The sequence below is a fragment of the Gadus chalcogrammus genome, chromosome 1 (assembly GCF_026213295.1).
Source record: "Gadus chalcogrammus isolate NIFS_2021 chromosome 1, NIFS_Gcha_1.0, whole genome shotgun sequence".
Classification (NCBI taxonomy): Eukaryota; Metazoa; Chordata; class Actinopteri; order Gadiformes; family Gadidae; genus Gadus; species Gadus chalcogrammus.
The window spans coordinates 22336452-22354435 of NC_079412.1; the positions used below are offsets into that span (position 1 = coordinate 22336452).

Below are 17984 nucleotides of genomic sequence, written 5' to 3' on the forward strand. Positions count from 1 at the left end.
CTTCTGATTGGCTGTGGACTGGGAGCGCATTTACAACTGAACGGTGAATCATGCTTTAGGGAAGAACTGGGGAGAGATACAACTAACGGTAACTCCAATTTACTGCAAACCGTTACTGCAGAGTGCAGTTTCATCATTTGGAAGCCTAACATGGGTTCATTGATTTGTCTTTGTAAAGTCAGTTACTTTTCCCATTTGGCTTTAGTAGTCTGCTGGGAATGCTTACCATATTTTTCAGATTTATGTATAATACTTTATAATTGATACTCCTTTAAGTCCGGTTCTAACAAACTCAATGAATGCTTCATTGGGGAATTCCAACTCAACCGATGCATCTGTAATGTATTTTACAGAATTTATATGTTTCAATATTTTTTGGGGGGTAGGGTTTGGGGGGGGGGGGGGGGGGGGGGGGCAAAACTCCATCCAATAAAAAGCAATGTTGTATTGTGAGTCGTGTTGCCATTGGCCCGCTCGTTGGGCTGCACCGACCAATAGGAGTGCGTTATACATCACTCTTCTGTTTTTGACTCAAGCAGACCCGTAGACCTCTACACGCTGTTGCTGCTGGAATAGTCTAATGTTGGATTTAAAGGGGGAAAGCGAGAAATTAACTTTGAGAGTGATCCACTCGCAAACTTTCCGGCTGCGGGTCTAACGGGTGCGTGCTTTTGCTCTGTAATGTAATTTCACGGCGGATAATAAATAAACGTGTTGCATGGACTGCGCTGCCGCCCGGGTCGGTGGCAGAGAAAAGAAAGCGTTGTTTGGAGTTGAACAAAGAGGTGTGCTTGCTTTCCTTCCCTCAGCCATTGTCCCGGCGGATGATATACAAGCGCCACTCTGATGAATGAAACACGTTTGGTTTGCATTGCGTTAAGAGAACGCCAACTGTCTTAAATGGTCCATTAATGTTAAACCAGAGTTATGTGTATACATATGTCTTAGTGTTGTTAAATGTGCACATGCAAATAAAACAGGCCATTCAGGGAGACTACTGGTTTAAACCCTAGTTTTTTTTTTCATACTCATAAATCAGGTTCCATTTATATGTTGCGCGTGTTTTCATTTCCAATCATATTCCTACGATACAATGAAATTAAATCATGTTTGCGACCAGTTTGTTTATCATTCTGCTATCCTCTACTGTTGCATTGACTTTCCTCGAACTCAGCCGCCCCCTAACATGCAGCTACCATTCTTAATGCGCAGTTGTGCGTCTACTGTACCTTTGTTTATGATGTGTATAACAATTGTCCTCCACAGGTTACGGTGCTTAATGCAACACTACCCGGTGCGGGTTTGGCCCCAGTCATGACCTCCGGGAACGGGAACAACGCACCCTCGGTGATAGGCAGCGTCCCACAAAACGGCAAGAGCATCAGAGTACCCCCGCCTGTCGTGAAGCCGCCGGTCCTCACCCATCTGATCGGGGGGTTCGTCATACAAGAGGGCGCCGACCCGTTCCCGGTGAGTAGTATAGCGTGGTAGTACCAATAACAGCAGACAATAAGTCAATTTAAGTCCGTTGTAATTCCGCTTCAGAGACACAGGGGGGCGCACAGCATCAGTTTCACTGATTGATGGGTGAACATGGAAGTAGTTAGTCTCTAAGAATTTATTGATTCATCACCCGACCGTTGGATCCAGAGGGAATATTAACAGAGGTCCGTCTGTAGGTGGAGCACCCCTCGTTCTCCATCGATGCCCTGAGGAGATGCAGGCGTCAGCCGGTAGCCCAGAGCCCTAGGATCTCCACCAAGATGGAGGAGTTCTCCTCCAAGGGTAAGACCCTGCAGGGTTCTTTAGTATAACATGCAACCAGAGCTGTAGTGTACCATGCAACCAGTACTGTAGTGTACCATGCAACCAGTACTGTAGTGTACCATGCAACCAGTACTGTAGTGTACCATGCAACCAGTACTGTAGTGTACCATGCAACCAGTACTGTAGTGTACCATGCAACCAGTACTGTAGTGTACCATGCAACCAGTACTGTAGTGTACCATACAACCAGTACTGTAGTGTACCATGCAACCAGTACTGTAGTGTACCATGCAACCAGTACTGTAGTGTACCATGCAACCAGTACTGTAGTGTACCATGCAACCAGTACTTTAGTATACCATGCAACCATAGTTTAGTATACCATGCATGATGCAACAAGTACTGTAGTGCACCATGCAACAAGTACTTTTGTTTCCCATGCAGCTATTACTTTAGTATACCATGCAGCAAGTACTTTAGTTTTCTGTTCAACAAGTACTTTAATGTATCATGCAACAAGTACGGCACTATGTACTGCTTCAAATGTTACTTACTGGTTCTTACTTACTGTTAGTGTTGTTGCTGTTTACTTACTTACACTTTTGATGTTGTGTTTAGTCCTGGCTAATGTTGTCGTTTGCTTTCGTGTGTGTGTGTGTGCGTGTGCGTGTGTGTGTGTGTGTGTCAGAGCTGAGGGGGCTGCAGGGGGGGCCAATGCTCACCTGTGAGCTGTGTGGAAAGGTGGACTCTGCGCACATCTTCAAGGGCACCAAGAGGTTCTGCTCAATGCTGTGTGCCAAGCGGTAATTTATTTTATGTATTAATTATTTTTTTATAAAGTGTTTTATTTACATTAGGCTACTGTGCCTCATTGGATAGATTACTTTTTTTTCCTGATAAATTTGTCTTGTACTCCAGCTTTGTATTTCACACCGGTTTGAGACTATGTTTTTTTTTTTTTTTCCAGCTACAACATGAGCTGCACCAAGCGCGTGGGCCTCTATCCCCCCGGCAGACACACCCTGGAGAACCTGAACAGAAGCCAAAGACAGAACGGAGAGCAGAAGAGTTTAGAGTCCAAACACAAAGTGAGTATAGAATGGATGGAGGCATTGTCTTGCGTCATTCATGTACAATTTCGCCTTGTTACTGCTAATTTGGGCTAAATACACAGGCTGTTTGACTTCTGTCCCATTGCTGTTCACAAACAGGACTAAATTCAGATTGTACATTTTGCCACCAAATCATGTTTCTACACTGGTGCTTCTTAAAGGTGACATATTATACCACCAGGTGTGAGTGTGATTAGCCGTTACAAGCAATTTTGAAAATCAGCCACTTCTGACATCACAAGTGTGCATGTCAGAAGAGGCCTAGCTCACTCATTGGATATATCAACCCACCAGCCTACCCGGTGGACTGTAGCAAACGTTGCCTCATCTATCCGTCATACATCTAGGTGGACACAGCCACTTGTGATGTCAGAAGGGGCAGATTTTCAAAACTGCATACCAGCCTACCCCGTGGACTGAAGTAAACGTTGCTCATCTATCCAGTACAGACCTAGGTGGACACGCCCACTAGTGATGTCATATGGGGCACATTTTCGAAACGGCTTGTAAGGTCGAATCACACTCGCACCTAGTGGTATAATTGGTCCCCATTAACGCTAATTTCCGAATGGGATTCACAAAATAACCACATTAAATGCCGTGCTACAGTCAGCCACTCGCTTTCCTGTTCACCTTTAACCAAAACCAACTCCTTCGTGGTGCTCTCAGCCGGAGGTGGGCTTCGAGCGGAAACCTCCGCCCGGCGCCTTCTCCTCGCCGCGCTTCGCCCGCGGGGCGTCCCAGGGCTCGGTGCCGGAGCGCCGCTCGGTCGACACGTTCAACGGGGGGCCGGCTTTGCCCAAGTCGCCCGCGGCAGCCGGCTCCCCCCCCTCCCCCCCCCCCCAGCAGCTGAAGGAGTGGGGGGGTGGCGGCGACGGCTACGACCTGCCTGCCTTCCCACTGGTCCTCCTGCCCCGAGATCCCGGCACGTGGGGCGTGGAGAATGTGTACAGGTTCATCAGCTCGCTGCCAGGTGAGGGCTTTGAGGGGATACTCACTCACTCATTCATTTATTCATTCGTAAATTCATTCATTCAATAAACAGGGACGGGCTAGAGCAGGGCTACTCAATTATGGGAAAAAATCATAATCATGATTATTTTGGTCGATATTTAAATCACGTTTATTCAAACGATTATTTTTGAGTTTGAAACATGACGTGTTTATTCAGCATGTCTCTCCCAAAAAACACTTTGTAACTGAGAACTTTCGCCAAAAACAAAATACACAAAATGGTCAAATAGAAAATGGCCAGTCTAAAGTAATGTACAGATCCAGCTGTTCTCAAAATTCGATTAATCGCCCAGCCCTAGGCTGTGGCTAGGTAAAGGTACTGGGTTCGATCCTCCAGATCGGAATTGGACCTGATCCTTTTATTAGTGCATGATTTCTACTCGAGGAAATGTCGTTTCTGCACGATCTCGTCTCTGGGAAATGTAATTCCTGCATGATTTACTTTAATTTATTATTTACATAATTTCTGGATAGACTTTGCGACCAGTTATTTCCAAGGTTGATGTATTTAGTCCCAGAGGGAGAAATGCTTCATTTTCTCATCGTGTTTTTTGTGCATCAGGGTGCTTGGAGATCGGCGAAGAGTTCCGCTCGCAGGAGATCGACGGGCAGGCCCTGCTGCTGCTGAAGGAGGACCACCTGATGGGGGCCATGAACATCAAGCTGGGCCCTGCGCTGAAGATCTACGCCCAGATCTGCTTGCTGAAAGACTGCTAGCCCTCCTCACCCCCCCCCATCCCCCTCCCCAGAACCAATGTGCTCTCTGACCTCACAGGAGACGCTGGGCCGGGACCTGTTGAGTTCAGACCCTTTTCTTTTCTAATGTTATTTAAGTTTTAATGTAAAGCCCTCCCTCGCCTTTTTAGCCTTAAAGAGGGACCTGGGCTCCACTTTGATCAGCCGTTTTATTGACTTGTTACCACTTGTACTGTGACACAATCTTGGGTAAACTTGAGCCTTTTGAAAAGCGTTTACACGTTTTCTTTTCAACCTGGGACAATATTAGCCAGGGTGTTACTCTGGTGATGATGCTGTTGTGATATGTTTTTAAATGTTTAAATTACTGTTGCCTTAAGGGAGGCCATTGGGCCAAATTTGGCACTGTTTGATAATGAAAGTAAAACCGTAAACAAAAATAGTGCATTTTAAATTTCTCTTTCATGAATGGGAAGTCTGTTCAGACCTCATTTAAACGCAGGGTGAATAAAAAGTTGCACTCAAAGAAGTATTTGCAATCAAATGAACCGACAATGTATGTGATGGCTTCAGGCAGGAAGAACTGGGGGCCTTCCCATGTGTTTAAAAGAAAACAAGAGCGCTTGATTCTAGAAGTAGCTGTGTGGGGGAACCAAGATGGCCACCCAGTGTATAAGGCCCGTTGAATGATTAAAGAGAGTGGATAGGTTAGCAGTTTAGTAATCATAATACAATAAACGTGTCACTGGTTGAGGCCTTAATAATCGGTCATAGACAAACAACTCAACTGAAAAGGTTTTCTGCAAGATGCATTCTGGTAAACTCAACTGTTGGTTACTGTGTTTTGTAGATTTGATTTGTTACGTCACCTACACCAAAGTCAGAATATTCTATTGAATTAAGACATTGTTAGGGCACAGGATACACTCTAGATTACAATGTTACACTTAGGTTATGTATTTTATTATCACGGTGGCAGAACTTCTGAAAGTATTAATTTATATGTAACCCTTGTAAAAATATGTGCGATGGTATGGAAATTTAGCTTTTTTACGTTTGATAGACTTACAATAACAAACTTTTTTTCGAAGTGAAAAGTGGCCTTCAATTGCTGATTCAGTTCTTTGTCTCAAAGGTGTCTTTTATCCTAAATAAAATCCTGAAATCTTCAAAGGGTCTAATCAATGTGTCGCATATGCAAAACCATTGCTAAAAGAAGGGCCCATTATTTCCAATGCAGTCGAATGTCTGCAATGTTCATCGTAAGTGCCGCTCATTGAGTTCTTGAATTCGGTTGTGACATCCAACCCCTGGGTTCAGAACCCCAGCCTTCCTTCCTGATTGGAGTGGTGCCCGGGGTCTAGCGATTAAGGTGTGTGCCTACTCTCCCTGCTGTAAGGTTCTGTTCTATCCCCCACCTGGCTGCAGTCTACCCAACCCCTAGCTGGTTCCTAATCTCTAAATAAAACCATCCCAGGAAGTTGCTTTGGATTAAGTGCCTGCCATAGGCAACTGTGGACACGTACATCATCACATAATAAAGGGAGTCAAACAATTACATTTTAAATCAAAAAGGTAATTTATTTGAAATGGTACAAAACAAGGCGAAACATATGACCAGGGATAATTGCTTTACCTACAAGGATATGTGGGGAAAGAATGAGATAAAGCAAAGCGCCCATGCGAATGAGAGTGAAAACCTGCTTATATAAGCCCACCCCTGTACTCAGGTGTGGTTAATTTGGTTATGAAGATACTGAGGCCTAGCCCTTCGCTTGCAGTGGCAGCTAGGATTAAAAGGGGGTTCAGGGGGGTTGTCACATATATGATTATAGTAAATTGTATAGTTTGGATAAACCCTCTGTTGACCAGCTGGGGAAGACTTGAGTTGTCAGCTAGTGGGAGGTGGAGTTATGACACTGCAAAATGGTGGGCCATCATAATCATGTTTATTCCAAAAAAATCAGCAAGGTAAAGAAGGCTTATCAGACATGTTTTGCACACAGCTAACCTGTAAAGGGTCACATGACTTTGTATCGTGTTATAGGCGGAGCTACAACAAGGTAATCTGGAAATGGAGGGAAAGTAGATAGACAGGAAGAGAGAGGAAAAGGAGAGTTTGTCTGTGTGTGTGTTCGTGTTGGAACATCATTGTTTTTGCCAACGCAAACCCATCAGCTCCATGTTGAACATTAGATTCATGCAAGTTGAGTTTGTATGCGAAAGCCCTTATGCATATTGTGTGTTTGTGGAAGACTTTGTTAAAGACTTCGGAACCCTATGGGCACAGCTCATCTCCTCTACTGGTGAGCGTGAGCTAATTCTTTCTCTTCATGCTATACATTGCTGTTTTGCTGTCATTGTGATGCGTTTTGGAAATCTGAATTATTTTGGACTCTTAAATAATTATAAATAATTAAAATAATAATTAGCTGGGTATTTTTCCGTATTTCTTCAGCATTAATCGTTTTGAGGTCAGTTGAATCCGATTGGGACGCGGGATGAGGCAGCGTTGTCTTTTCAACAGCCGTAGCAGGCTGGCGATGCGCAGATCTCACAAGAGTTCGACCTGGTGGCCAGACTCACTGAGGAAAAAACAAAACAAGGTATTAGTCCTGTGAAACTCGCATGACACTGCCCCAACCAACGCCACATCAGAGCAGTGGGCTTCAGTTCAAACATTGGTGTTTGTTGTTTGATCATTATATTGCAGAACATGTTGATTTGGTGTTAGCTAACTTATTATTGCGTCGTTTTTCAGGCACGTGTGTTAGCACCCTAATGTTTTAATTCCCTGATTTTTCAAAAATGATTTTCATGTTTCGGATGACACACACACACACACACACACACACACACACACACACACACACACACACACACACACACACACACACACACACACACACACACACACACAGGCACGCACACACAGGCACACACGCACACACACACACACACACACACACACACAGGCACACACAGGCCTACATTCTACAGCGAACTTGCCTTTCAATTTGAACTGTCACTACTGACAGAAAGACAAGACAGCCATAAGTCTGATCAAGACCCATAGACACAGGTGTGCAGACACATGACAGTAGCGAGACGGCACGCGGCAGCCCTACCTAGTTCGGCGAAGAGCTTCCCGGCGTTGGGGTCCCGACACAGGGGTGTGAAGACGTGCGGCAGGGCGGGTTGGGAGCACACGGCGGGCATGCCGCCCTGGGCCTCACTTCGATACCCGCGGGCCTTCGCAAACAGACGCCATAGCATCTTCACACTCTGCAGAGGATACTCGTACTGCCCCACCTGCAGCAAGCTCAAAACACCGCCCCGTTAAAGAACAGCGCTAGCATTTACTATTTAGTCACGTCTTATCTATTTAGTCAAGTCAAAGGGGACTTGACTAATCCCTAGTAGGCCTACATGGCTGACCCCATTAAGGAGAAGGTAACTTGTTTAGGGGATTTTGCTTAAGGACACCGACGTTGTGGACATTTGGATCACACCCAACAACCCTGTTCTACTATAGGCCTACTGAATACACTATCCTGTCCCCAGGATTATCAGCGGAGCTGCGGAGGTAACCATGCAGCACAAGATACATTTAATAAATAGGCCTGTGGATTTTGCAGAGTTTACCACCGGCCACTAGGGGGTAGTATTGGATTACAGACCGCTAACCGGCTCAGTTAGAACCTTATTGTGTTTGCCAGCTGTTTAACATTATTCGTGTAAGTCCATTATCATTCTTGATTACTATAGTTGTCAAGGTTGGTTAAGTTCCTGAAGATATTTATGTTAGACACGTGCATGTAGGAATTACTGGTTGTAGCTTATGTTGTTATTTTGTGTTTTGCTGCAGGGCTTCTTCATCGTCATTAAATAAGTTTGACATCGAGGAGTGCATCTCTTCAGATTTAATTTTAAATTGTTTTGATTTCACCTTATCTGCGGTCTTTGTTGTGCATTGTTCAAGAGGTAGGCTATAGACTATCTTCTAGAAATCAAGAATAGCCTACTATTCTGCGTAATAAACTACAACACAAAAGAGTAGGCCTACTACACACGACTTTGAATAAATAGCCTATATATAATTCAAGTTATTTCTGGAAAAAAAAATGTATGCCATGTTGCTCTTACCCTGATGGTGACAGTGCAGGAGGCCACGTGTAGGACGGCGGCGGCTACGGCCACGGCGATGATCCACTTCATTGTGCTGCTTTATTTAATTGTGAGACGCCAACAGCTGCCTTGTTGTGGTTCTCTTCGTTTTTCAGTAGATGGTATTGAGCACTGCATTCCCACACGCCGTTTATAAAGGGTGTGAGTCACTGTGGCACACATGCTATAGCGTGGCCAATCATTAACTGACGCCACTAACGTAACGCCAACGTTTTGGGTCAATGTGGTTCCCAGGCGTTGTTTGGGAAAATGAATGGGGAAGTTCATATGCAAACGAAGTTCTGGGAGTCTAGTGAAATATTGATGCCATATATTTAAATTATTAATGAATACTAAATTGAGTGTTTATATATTTATATAAATATATAGGGGCCAGTCTGTTGTGCTTTCTCAGTCAATAAATTAGCTTTCTCTGTCAAACGCTCAAATGAGGAGCCAAAATGTAGAGTTATGGATGTCATGCAATCAATAGGCTGGTAAATGATTGAAGATAAACAACCAATTTTATTAAAAAAAATATTGGATGACATGCATTCAAATAATAAAAACTTGCCCTTGCCTGTCAAATGGACTTTAACTACTGACAGAAAGTTAAGACAGACAGACAGGCAGACAGAAGTGTGATCAAGAGTCTAAAGACCAATAGACAGGTTTGCAGACATGTATGTATGTATGTATGTATGTATGTATGTATGTATGTATGTATGTATGTATGTATGTATGTATGTATGTATGTATGTATGTATGTATGTATGTATGTATGTATGTTTATTATTCCATCAAGTATTTCAAAGGGGCAAGTGTGTTGGCCATTAGATAATCTACCCTTCAGTGACATCAAAAGTGGGAGAGTCCATCCAAAGTTATGCTGGACTAAAGCCAGTTGACGTCAGGAGACGGTATCAACTGGTATCCTGTCACTAACTCACTGATACCTGCCGATTGTAAGGGTAACAAAGGGCCCTTAAGGGTAAATGGAGGCCTGTGTTTACTCTTACCAGAGAAGTACTTGAGGCTTACTTAGTGCCAGGATCTGCCAGGATCTATGTAAATAAAATGCATTACAAAATGAATACATTTAATTAATGCATGAATTAATTAATTATTCAATTCATTGTTAAGGTGATATCTGTTGAGCTGAGTCATTGACATAAAGTCTTTGAAAATGTTTCAGTTTAGAAAGTATAATAATAACGTTATTTTTCATGAAGACTAAATATGCAATTTTATTTAATATTCTTTAGCTTTTTGACACATTTTATTCCTCAGGGGTTAATAAAGTAGATAAAGACAGATTGAGGCAGTAAACAGTAGGAAAGTCTACTTGACTCCTGCTAACCATATTTACATGAGCTCAGAGTTTTAATTGATTAGAATGTTTAAATTACGCTTTTCTTACTACTGTGTAAGCAGGGATGAGGGGCCAGTCTGTTGTGCTTTCTCAGTCGATATAGTAGCTTTCTGTGTCAAATGAGGAGCCAAAATGTAGCGTTATGGATGTCGTGTAATAGATACGCTATTAAATGATTGATTAATTGAATCATGAATTGGGTATTATTTAGGTATATAAATTAGATGGCCAAAAAAGTAAAAATTGTGCTGTAGAAATTGTCTAAAAAGTAGACAATTCATTTTTTCCACCACAGATTACACCCGGTTTCCTGGGACGAGGAGGGAATCCGCTAAGCCAATTTCTGGTCTGAGATGCTAGCAATATGGATCAACCTGCTATATGTTAGCTAACTGACTCAACCTGCTTTTTCTTAGCTAACTGGCTCAACCTGCTATATGTTAGCTAACTGGCTCATCCTGCTCTTTGTTAGCTAACTGGCTCAACCTGCTATATGTCTCCGCTGCATGCTGCTAGAATTGAGGAAGATTAGATTCCAGACAAAACAACGACAGTGAGAAATTGTACGATTGTAAAGTTAAAATAAACATGTGTATATTTCCAGTAGATGAATAAATTAAATTGTAACATGGCTCATTATACTGTATATGAATGTATGATGAGCAATACAAATAAAACGGTGTAGCCCTACAACTGAAGCAAACCAACCAGGCTCATGTTAAATCTGAAGCGAGAAACTAAATCAGACCCGAGCAATTGGGGCTCGTTTGTGAGGTTCTGGGGAAAATCGATCAACTGTTAAGGGCTCCCGTCCCACGTTCCCGCAACACAATGACCACGCAGACGCTTCGACGCAGTCGTGAACGTTTACGGTTTCGCGTCAGGTTTTAGTAAGCGGAACAATCACAGCCACTGCTGATGTGTCGCCTCGACGGAAGGTTACGATTTTTGGGAGGCACCCGTCTGGCCCTTGCGGTGGACGCAAGGAGGGTCCACAAGGACGTAAGGGGTCCTTAACCCCCTTGCGTTGCGTGAACGTAGAACCATAAAGAGCCCTTTACACTGTAGGAAAAAATCCTATCATGTATATCTGTGTTACATTTGTGTTTAATGGAATGCAGGAAGTACCCAGGCATAAGGATAGGGTGGTTTTTGGTTGCTTCATTCGGGATTTCAGCATCACCAAACATGTTCCTGTACACAACGGGCTTGTTGCTTGCTTGGCCTTCAGTATTGTACTCTCCAGAACCGCTCAGCCAAGTACGAAGTAGATTGGATACATAAAAGGTAATGGAACAGACGGACAGACATACAGATACTCCTCTGTATGCCCATACTGAACCATAGTTTAGTATGGGCTCTGAACAAAACCACAGGAAGACTCATCTTCTTCCTGTACGACGCTGATACACTCGTACATAAAAGTTGCTCAAGGCTTAGATGCTTACGCCACTGGCGCCTTCTCAGCGATGAGTTCAGTATAAAGGAAGAGAGCAGCACAACATATTTCAAACCAGTTTTAACCCATCAACCCATGTTTTATTCTTTCACAGTTTTTGTCTCCTTCAATGGTACATGGTAGGCACTTCGCAGTACTAGGCCTAACAAACGTAATAATGCTAATAAATATGAGCAAATGCACAGATTAATAGTTCCCGTAACATACAAAGGTGTGATACAACGATATAAAGGTGGCCATGGTTTGCTTCTTCTACGAAGGGAAATAGGGCCTGTGGGCTATCCTGATCACTCTGTACGTGTTCAGTCCCGGGGAGTCGAACCCAGGCGACACGCCCTTCTTGCCGAAGGGATAGAAGTTGAACAGCTGTCTGTCCTGGGCCTCCAGAGAAACGGACGCGCTGTTCACCTTCAGCTTACAGGGGTACTCCTGCTCAAACACCACCCGGAACACCCGGTCCTCCAGGTAGTCCAGACGGATGGTGCGGTACTTGGCCGGCACTGACGGGTCCATCTGCGGCCCGAACTGCTGCATGACCAGCACCCCGTCCGGGTCGGCCTTGATCTCGTAAAACGTCATGTTCCGGTACGTGAAGATGCCCACGTACGGGTCGGAGCTGGGCGGGGCGGCCAGCGTGCGCGCGGCGCCCCTGAAGGCGGTCTCGATGGCGGGCAGCAGGCGGCGGTAGACCTCTGTGACCAGGTCGGGGCCCGTTTGCGGCCGCACGCCGGCCATCAGCACCAGCAGGCCCAGGTTGAGGCGCGGCACCAAGGAGAGCGTGGCGGCGTAGCCGTCCAGATCGCCGTCCTTGCGCAGCACGTCGTAGCCCCGCAGCTCGTTGACCTCCCAGGGCGTGGCGGTGGCGTTGGCGAAGTAGCCCGCGTGGCAGCGGAAGGCGGGCGTCAGCATGGTCTTCAGGGTGTCGTCCCGGAGCAGGCGCCGGCTGTACCCGCCCAGGAGCACCATGCTCAGCTTGGCCATGTCGGCCGCAGTGGAGTACATCTGGCCCGCGGGCCGGTACCAGCCCAGGTCGTAGAGGGGCGCGGGCTGGCCGCTGGCGTAGACCCCCACCGCCATCTGGGCCCGGACGTCCGGGGTGATGTCGAAGCCCGTGTCGTCCAGGCCCAGCCGCTGCAGGATGTTGACGCTCACCCATTCCTCGAAGTCCACGCCCGCCACCCTCTGGGCCAGGGCCTTGGCGAGCAGGGAGAACGCCACGTTGCTGTAGTGACATCTAACCGGAGGGGGAAGAAAGGCCAAAAGTCATGCCAAGATAACCCTTGTGTGTGATTGTGTTTATATATATCTATATATATCGATATATATATGGGCTGCTCGATTTTGGAAAAAATGGGAATCACGATTTTCTTATTTTAAAATTAGCTCGATAATGAAACAATCTTATTCTAACTTGATTATTACAAATTAATGCATTACTCATTCCCAAATCAGTGGTGTTGCGTAAGTTTAATATTCGACCCACACTGAGTTAGTCAATAAAACTCCCTCATTTGTTCTAAATTTGCTTATTAAGTACATTTGGTATGAACGATTATGTGTCATTCCATTTGATAATCTCATTGAACTTCAATTGGAGTGGATTTAAAATATAAATTTAGAAATGTGATTAATCGTGAGTTAACTCATCAATACCATGCGATTAATCACAATAAAAATGTGTTATTGTATGACAGCCCTAAAATATATATATATATATTCCATCAAGAATTTCAAAGGGCTAAGTGTGTTGGCCATTTGATCATCTACCCGGCCTTCAGTGACATCACAAGTGGGAGAGTCCATCCAAATGTGTGATGGACTAAAGTCGGTTGACGTCAGGAGACGGTATCAACTGGTATCATGTCACTCAGGGATTGTTATGGTAACAATCACTGAGTGATTAACACAAGTGTTAATGGAGGCCTGTGTTTACTCTTACCAGAGAAGTACTTGAGACTTACTTGGTGCCAGGATCTGCCACCAGGATATCGTCCTTTAACAGTTCAAGAGCTGCCTGCGTGTCTCCACTCCAGAGGAGATTAGTCTCCCGTAATCGCCTGGGTAATCCTGAAAATAAAAGTATAATAAATATACAGAAGCAATATAGGTCCTTTAGTGAAATAAATTTAACTAAATTGAACCTACACGTTGAAAGTACATTTTTATGACATTTTTAAAGCGTAAATACATACCAGTCGATATTTAATGAGCTTGGGCCAGATTTCTAACATCTTGGCTAGTTTGCCAACATATCAGGCCTAGCCAGTTTGCTAACATAACTGGCCCAGCCAGTTTGCTGACTGATGTGGTGTGACCCAGCCTGCCTGTAGGCCAACCTACTCAGAGCGACCCAACCTGCTGCAGCCACCCCAAACCCACCGCGTTATGCCATATCTGTCTGGTCATCTTCAAAGCAGTTTTAAACTGTGCTATTGGGATATATGATTGAGAGGTTATTCGCTATGAATAAAATATTTAATTTCTAACTTATAATTACCTATTCGTTAACCCCAAAGGAGAAGGAGTTCTGGTAAACCTAGTTCAATCCAGGAGTTGTTCTGGGTAGTCTAGATTAACTGTAGTCTAGTAGTTTAAGGGGAAGACCCTTAGTCTCACGGCACATTGCAAGTTTTTTTTTAATGTAGGGGGTGGAGGGATATCTTCTCTGGCGAGACAGCACTGTCTAAGGGTGCACTCACACTAGGCAAGGATACAAGGACCTATGGGCCATCGATCTGGGACTGTAAATTGTGAACAGTGGATCGATCTTCCCCAGAACCTCACAAACTGGCCCCACTGACTGGGGGCTGATTTAGTTTCTATCTTTAGCTTTAACATTAGCACAGTTTGATGGTTTCAGTTGTAGGGTTACATCGTATCAGTTGTATTGCTCATTATACATCCATATATAATGAGCCATGGTACAATTTCATCTATTGGAAATATTTACACATGTTTAATTTAACTTTACAATTGTACAATCCCCCACTGTTGTTGTTGTTGTTTAGGCTGGAATGTAATCCCCCTCCTTTCTAGCAGCATACAGCCAGGGGAGCCAGTTAGCTCAAATATAGCAGGTTGAGCCAGTTAGCTAACATATAGCAGGTTGAGCCAGTTAGCTAACATATAGCAATTTGAGCCAGTTAGCATCTCAGCCTCTCAGACCACTAATTGGCTTAGCGGGTTCCCTCCTCGTCCCAGAACACTGGGTGTGGTCTACAGTGGAGTCTCAGCAGGAGACAGGCTTTGTTTGTCCCCTATTTCTGCCTCTTTAAACTGCAGCGTCCAGGTTCTGCAGAGACCAATGACCCACCAGGGGGGATTAGCTCTATGTTTGGAGACCAGCTCTTGTCCAAGTATAGATTCTCCTGCTATTCGTGTGGGCATATGGGGTTAGTTGAGGCTCTGTGATGACGTTGATGGGAAGGCATGTCCTTAAAACGAAGACCCCTGGGCTTTTTCAAGTCGTTTCACAATTTCGTGGGTTAGGATACCAAAATGAGGGGAGTCACATTTCAAAAACAATGGCAACTCATTCTGTCAACATAACCTGGAGCAAACCCGGCACATCGCAAGGTTAGCTTCCAGATAACCCCGCCCATTGCTGCACCGTCGTCTTCCTTCTATCGCCTCATTGGATCAGAATCGAAAACATCATTTAAACTTCAGACAACGGCAAAAAAAACAGTGTACATCCCAATAGATTGTATTCCAATGCTTATCGACTCAACCTCAATGAAAGTCATCGCGTCAAGTGTCTCGGATGCGATGCAGACGTGATCGAATGATTTGGGAGGGGGGGGGCGTAGGGTTAGGGTGTGTGTGTGTGTGTGTGTGTGTGGGGGGGGGGGTCTTCTCACCTGAGAGCTGGCTGGCCATCCTGCGCAGGGTGATTGATGGGAGGCGGGCCCGAGGGGAGGCTTGTCCGGGACCGCCGCCTCTCCCCAGCGGGTTCTTGATGGTGAAGTTGTCGACGTACTTCTCGATGGGGTCGTCCAGGGAGTCCACCCCGCCGTCCTCCCACAGCTTGTAGAGCATCAGGGTGGGGAAGATCTTGGAGAGGCTGGCGATCCTGACGGATAGAAGATCAGATTGGGCTTTATTAAAACCTGGCAGCGCAAAGTTCTGGAGAGTGGTAAAACTGACCTTTTACTAGTAGTAGTAGTAGTAGTAGTAGTAGGGGAGGTGGACGATATTGACAAATCATCCACATGGTACATTATTAAAATGTATATTAAAGCATACGTTATCGACCATAATAACACACAAGAGGTGTCTAATCCAACCATCTGAAGCACCACTACTGTAGCTGTTTGTTTAACCCTTTTCCTACTGGGGGGGCCACACCTGCCGAGACTGCAGGGTGTATGTGGCACGAGTCTGAGCCTAATATTGGAGAGTACCTGTACATGGTGTATTCAGAGGGGGGTGGAGAGTTGGGGTCGCTCCCGTTCCGCTTGCCAAAGTTCCCGTTCCAGAGAACCGAGTCGTTTAAGATCACAATGGCCGATATCGCAGGTAGGCTGATTTGGTTGACCTTTGACCTGAAGAGGGCATCGACCTGTTTGGAGTTGAGTGAGAAGAGTATCGGATAAGATGTGTGTGTAACTCTTATTTGGGAAATTTGAGACTTTCTTTGACAGGAAATTTGTGAATGCAGACCGAAAACAAAAAATGTTGTGTCCAAAATGGGTCTCCCAAAGGTGAAAGGTTTTGCGCAGAGACGCACCTGTTCAAGGGCCTGTTTAAGCACGGGGATGGGATGAGTCAGGGGCACGGGTTCGGGGAACCGGGGGCAGATCGTCTCCTTCCGCAGGCTGTCTGTGGAAACTGTTTCTGAACACATGGGAGATGTTGCTTAGGGAGAAGTTTGTACACGCACGCACGCACACTAACACACACACACACACACACACACACACACACACACACACACAATAGACCATCTTTGTATTCCGTCAGTCTCCAATTCTCTATTTCAGCTGTGCCCTACCCCCTAGGTAAAATTGGAAATGATAATGTTGAGTTTGAGTTAAATTGATGATGCATAGAATGGATATTTTAATTAAATAAGCCCCAGAGCGAAATTCCCCACATGGCATAATTTATGTTGAATGGCAGATTTGAGAAAGCAGGAATTAAAATAATAATCACATTAATAAAAGAGTACAATATCTTTAAGCATCATGTGTTACCATTTTACATTCTCATCAACGGTACCTGACAAAATATTCTGTTTTGCAACAGTTGTCTTTAGGTACCAATGTTGTGGGACGTGATTGCGTCAAATGTAAAACGGTCGTGTGTGTGGTGGGGCGTCTGCTACGGACATCGTCTCTAATGGAAAACACATGCTGTTGCCGCGGCGACTCGGTGTGTCGGACGGGACACGCCACCTCTCTGGTCTTTTTCTCAGCAGGGTTTAAACCTCTGAAGGGTCCGATAATCCCCCGGCCGCTACTACAGTACGCCCGGCTTTGTGTAATCCCTCCGCCGCCCACACAAACAAGCAATTAGACGTAAGAATGGAAAGGTCTACCCTCGTTGATGATAAAAAAAAAATCCTGAAAGTGTGTGGGAATCAATCCCAACAGTATGTTTAGATATGGTGATCATCATCATCATCAAGATAATAATCAGTTAAAGGGAAAGTCTTTTAGTTTGTGTTATTTTGTTTTGTTTTTACACACCCATCTCCAACTTGGGCATCCTGTATTGCCAGATGAAGCAGGTCGTCATGACGACAGACAGCAGGAAGAAGACCACCATGCCCAGTTTGGTCCATTTCACCTTCATCGCGTCGTTCCTGAACGCAGACCAAAAGCCCACACGGACACACATGTACTCATGGAGTTCTCTCGGCACAGCATGAAAGACCGTAGCAGCGTTGATGAATGAGCGCAATGCAGGCCAGGAAAGGGTTCATCCACATCCACAATGGTATCTTTCTGACTTGAAGAATAATAATAACAAATACAAATGAACAGAGAATAATAAAGTGTACGCCGGTGGTCCGTCGGCCCACTTAAGTACCTTATCCGAGCAGCATATGCCTCAGCGTGCGATTGCTTTAACTGACCAACACCGTTTTACAGCTTATCTTGTCCTGCTGTTGATTCGAGGCGGTAGATAACGTTCTCACATAAATCAAATACAACTCCGGTTCTCTATGCTGACAAGGAGTGAAAGTTTTTAAACGTACCTCCACACCTCCACACTCCTACGGTGAGGAAGAGGATCTTCAACAGCCCCAAACGCCCTTCATCTTCAGCCGTTCATCTCCAGAAGGGGAACCTCCTCAGCCATAAGAATCCTCTTGGTGCTGGGTCTGTTCATGGACGAGGAGCAGGAGCAGGAGGAGGAGGAGGAGCAGGAGGAGGAGACACCTCCAGGGCTT

At 45.0% G+C, this 17984-nt stretch overlaps 2 protein-coding genes and 1 long non-coding RNA gene across 5 annotated transcripts; 2 read left to right on the top strand and 1 right to left on the bottom strand.

Annotated features, from left to right (window-relative positions):
* Nucleotides 1-523: 523 nt before the first annotated feature.
* Nucleotides 524-5752, top strand: phc2a (polyhomeotic homolog 2a (Drosophila)). Of its 2 annotated transcripts, none has more exons than XM_056596250.1 (7): nucleotides 524-785; nucleotides 1267-1470; nucleotides 1680-1785; nucleotides 2456-2570; nucleotides 2735-2855; nucleotides 3549-3852; nucleotides 4456-5752. In XM_056596250.1, exons 2-7 carry the CDS (start codon nucleotides 1315-1317, stop codon nucleotides 4608-4610), a joined length of 957 nt encoding a protein of 318 aa, XP_056452225.1. In that variant the 5' UTR covers nucleotides 524-785; nucleotides 1267-1314; the 3' UTR covers nucleotides 4611-5752. The 2 variants fall into 2 exon arrangements, with proteins under 2 accessions (XP_056452225.1, XP_056452218.1); XM_056596243.1 differs by having other exon boundaries at nucleotides 524-661; nucleotides 4456-5746.
* An 882-nt stretch (nucleotides 5753-6634) lies between these two features.
* LOC130387290 (uncharacterized) lies at nucleotides 6635-11343 on the top strand. Its single transcript, XR_008896292.1, has 3 exons — nucleotides 6635-6895; nucleotides 7048-7195; nucleotides 10424-11343. It is a non-coding gene; the product is annotated as an uncharacterized LOC130387290 (long non-coding RNA).
* A 354-nt stretch (nucleotides 11344-11697) lies between these two features.
* Nucleotides 11698-17805, bottom strand: LOC130387272 (putative beta-lactamase-like 1). Of its 2 annotated transcripts, XM_056596301.1 has the most exons (7): nucleotides 17790-17805; nucleotides 17278-17393; nucleotides 16317-16423; nucleotides 15991-16148; nucleotides 15448-15659; nucleotides 13549-13654; nucleotides 11698-12821 (listed from the first exon to the last, which is right to left on the bottom strand). In XM_056596301.1, the coding sequence occupies exons 2-7, from the start codon at nucleotides 17381-17383 to the stop codon at nucleotides 11840-11842; spliced, it is 1671 nt and encodes a 556-aa protein (XP_056452276.1). In that variant the 5' UTR covers nucleotides 17384-17393; nucleotides 17790-17805; the 3' UTR covers nucleotides 11698-11839. The 2 variants fall into 2 exon arrangements, with proteins under 2 accessions (XP_056452276.1, XP_056452268.1); XM_056596293.1 differs by lacking the exon at nucleotides 17790-17805 and having other exon boundaries at nucleotides 17278-17432.
* Nucleotides 17806-17984: the final 179 nt, after the last annotated feature.

Excerpts from the sequence above, each read along its gene's own strand:
- phc2a (XM_056596250.1), top strand. The coding sequence starts at position 1,315 with ATGACCTCCGGGAACGGGAACAACGCACCCTCGGTGATAGGCAGCGTC. Across the intron at positions 2,571-2,734 it reads TCAATGCTGTGTGCCAAGCG|CTACAACATGAGCTGCACCA; the intron begins GTAATTTATTTT and ends TTTTTTTTCCAG. Across the intron at positions 3,853-4,455 it reads GTTCATCAGCTCGCTGCCAG|GGTGCTTGGAGATCGGCGAA; the intron begins GTGAGGGCTTTG and ends TTTGTGCATCAG.
- LOC130387272 (XM_056596293.1), bottom strand. The coding sequence starts at position 17,428 with ATGTGTGTCCGTGTGGGCTTTTGGTCTGCGTTCAGGAACGACGCGATG. Across the intron at positions 15,660-15,990 it reads TCTGAATACACCATGTACAG|GATCGCCAGCCTCTCCAAGA; the intron begins GTACTCTCCAAT and ends TCTATCCGTCAG. Across the intron at positions 12,822-13,548 it reads GTGGCAGATCCTGGCACCAA|ATGTCACTACAGCAACGTGG; the intron begins GTAAGTCTCAAG and ends CCCTCCGGTTAG.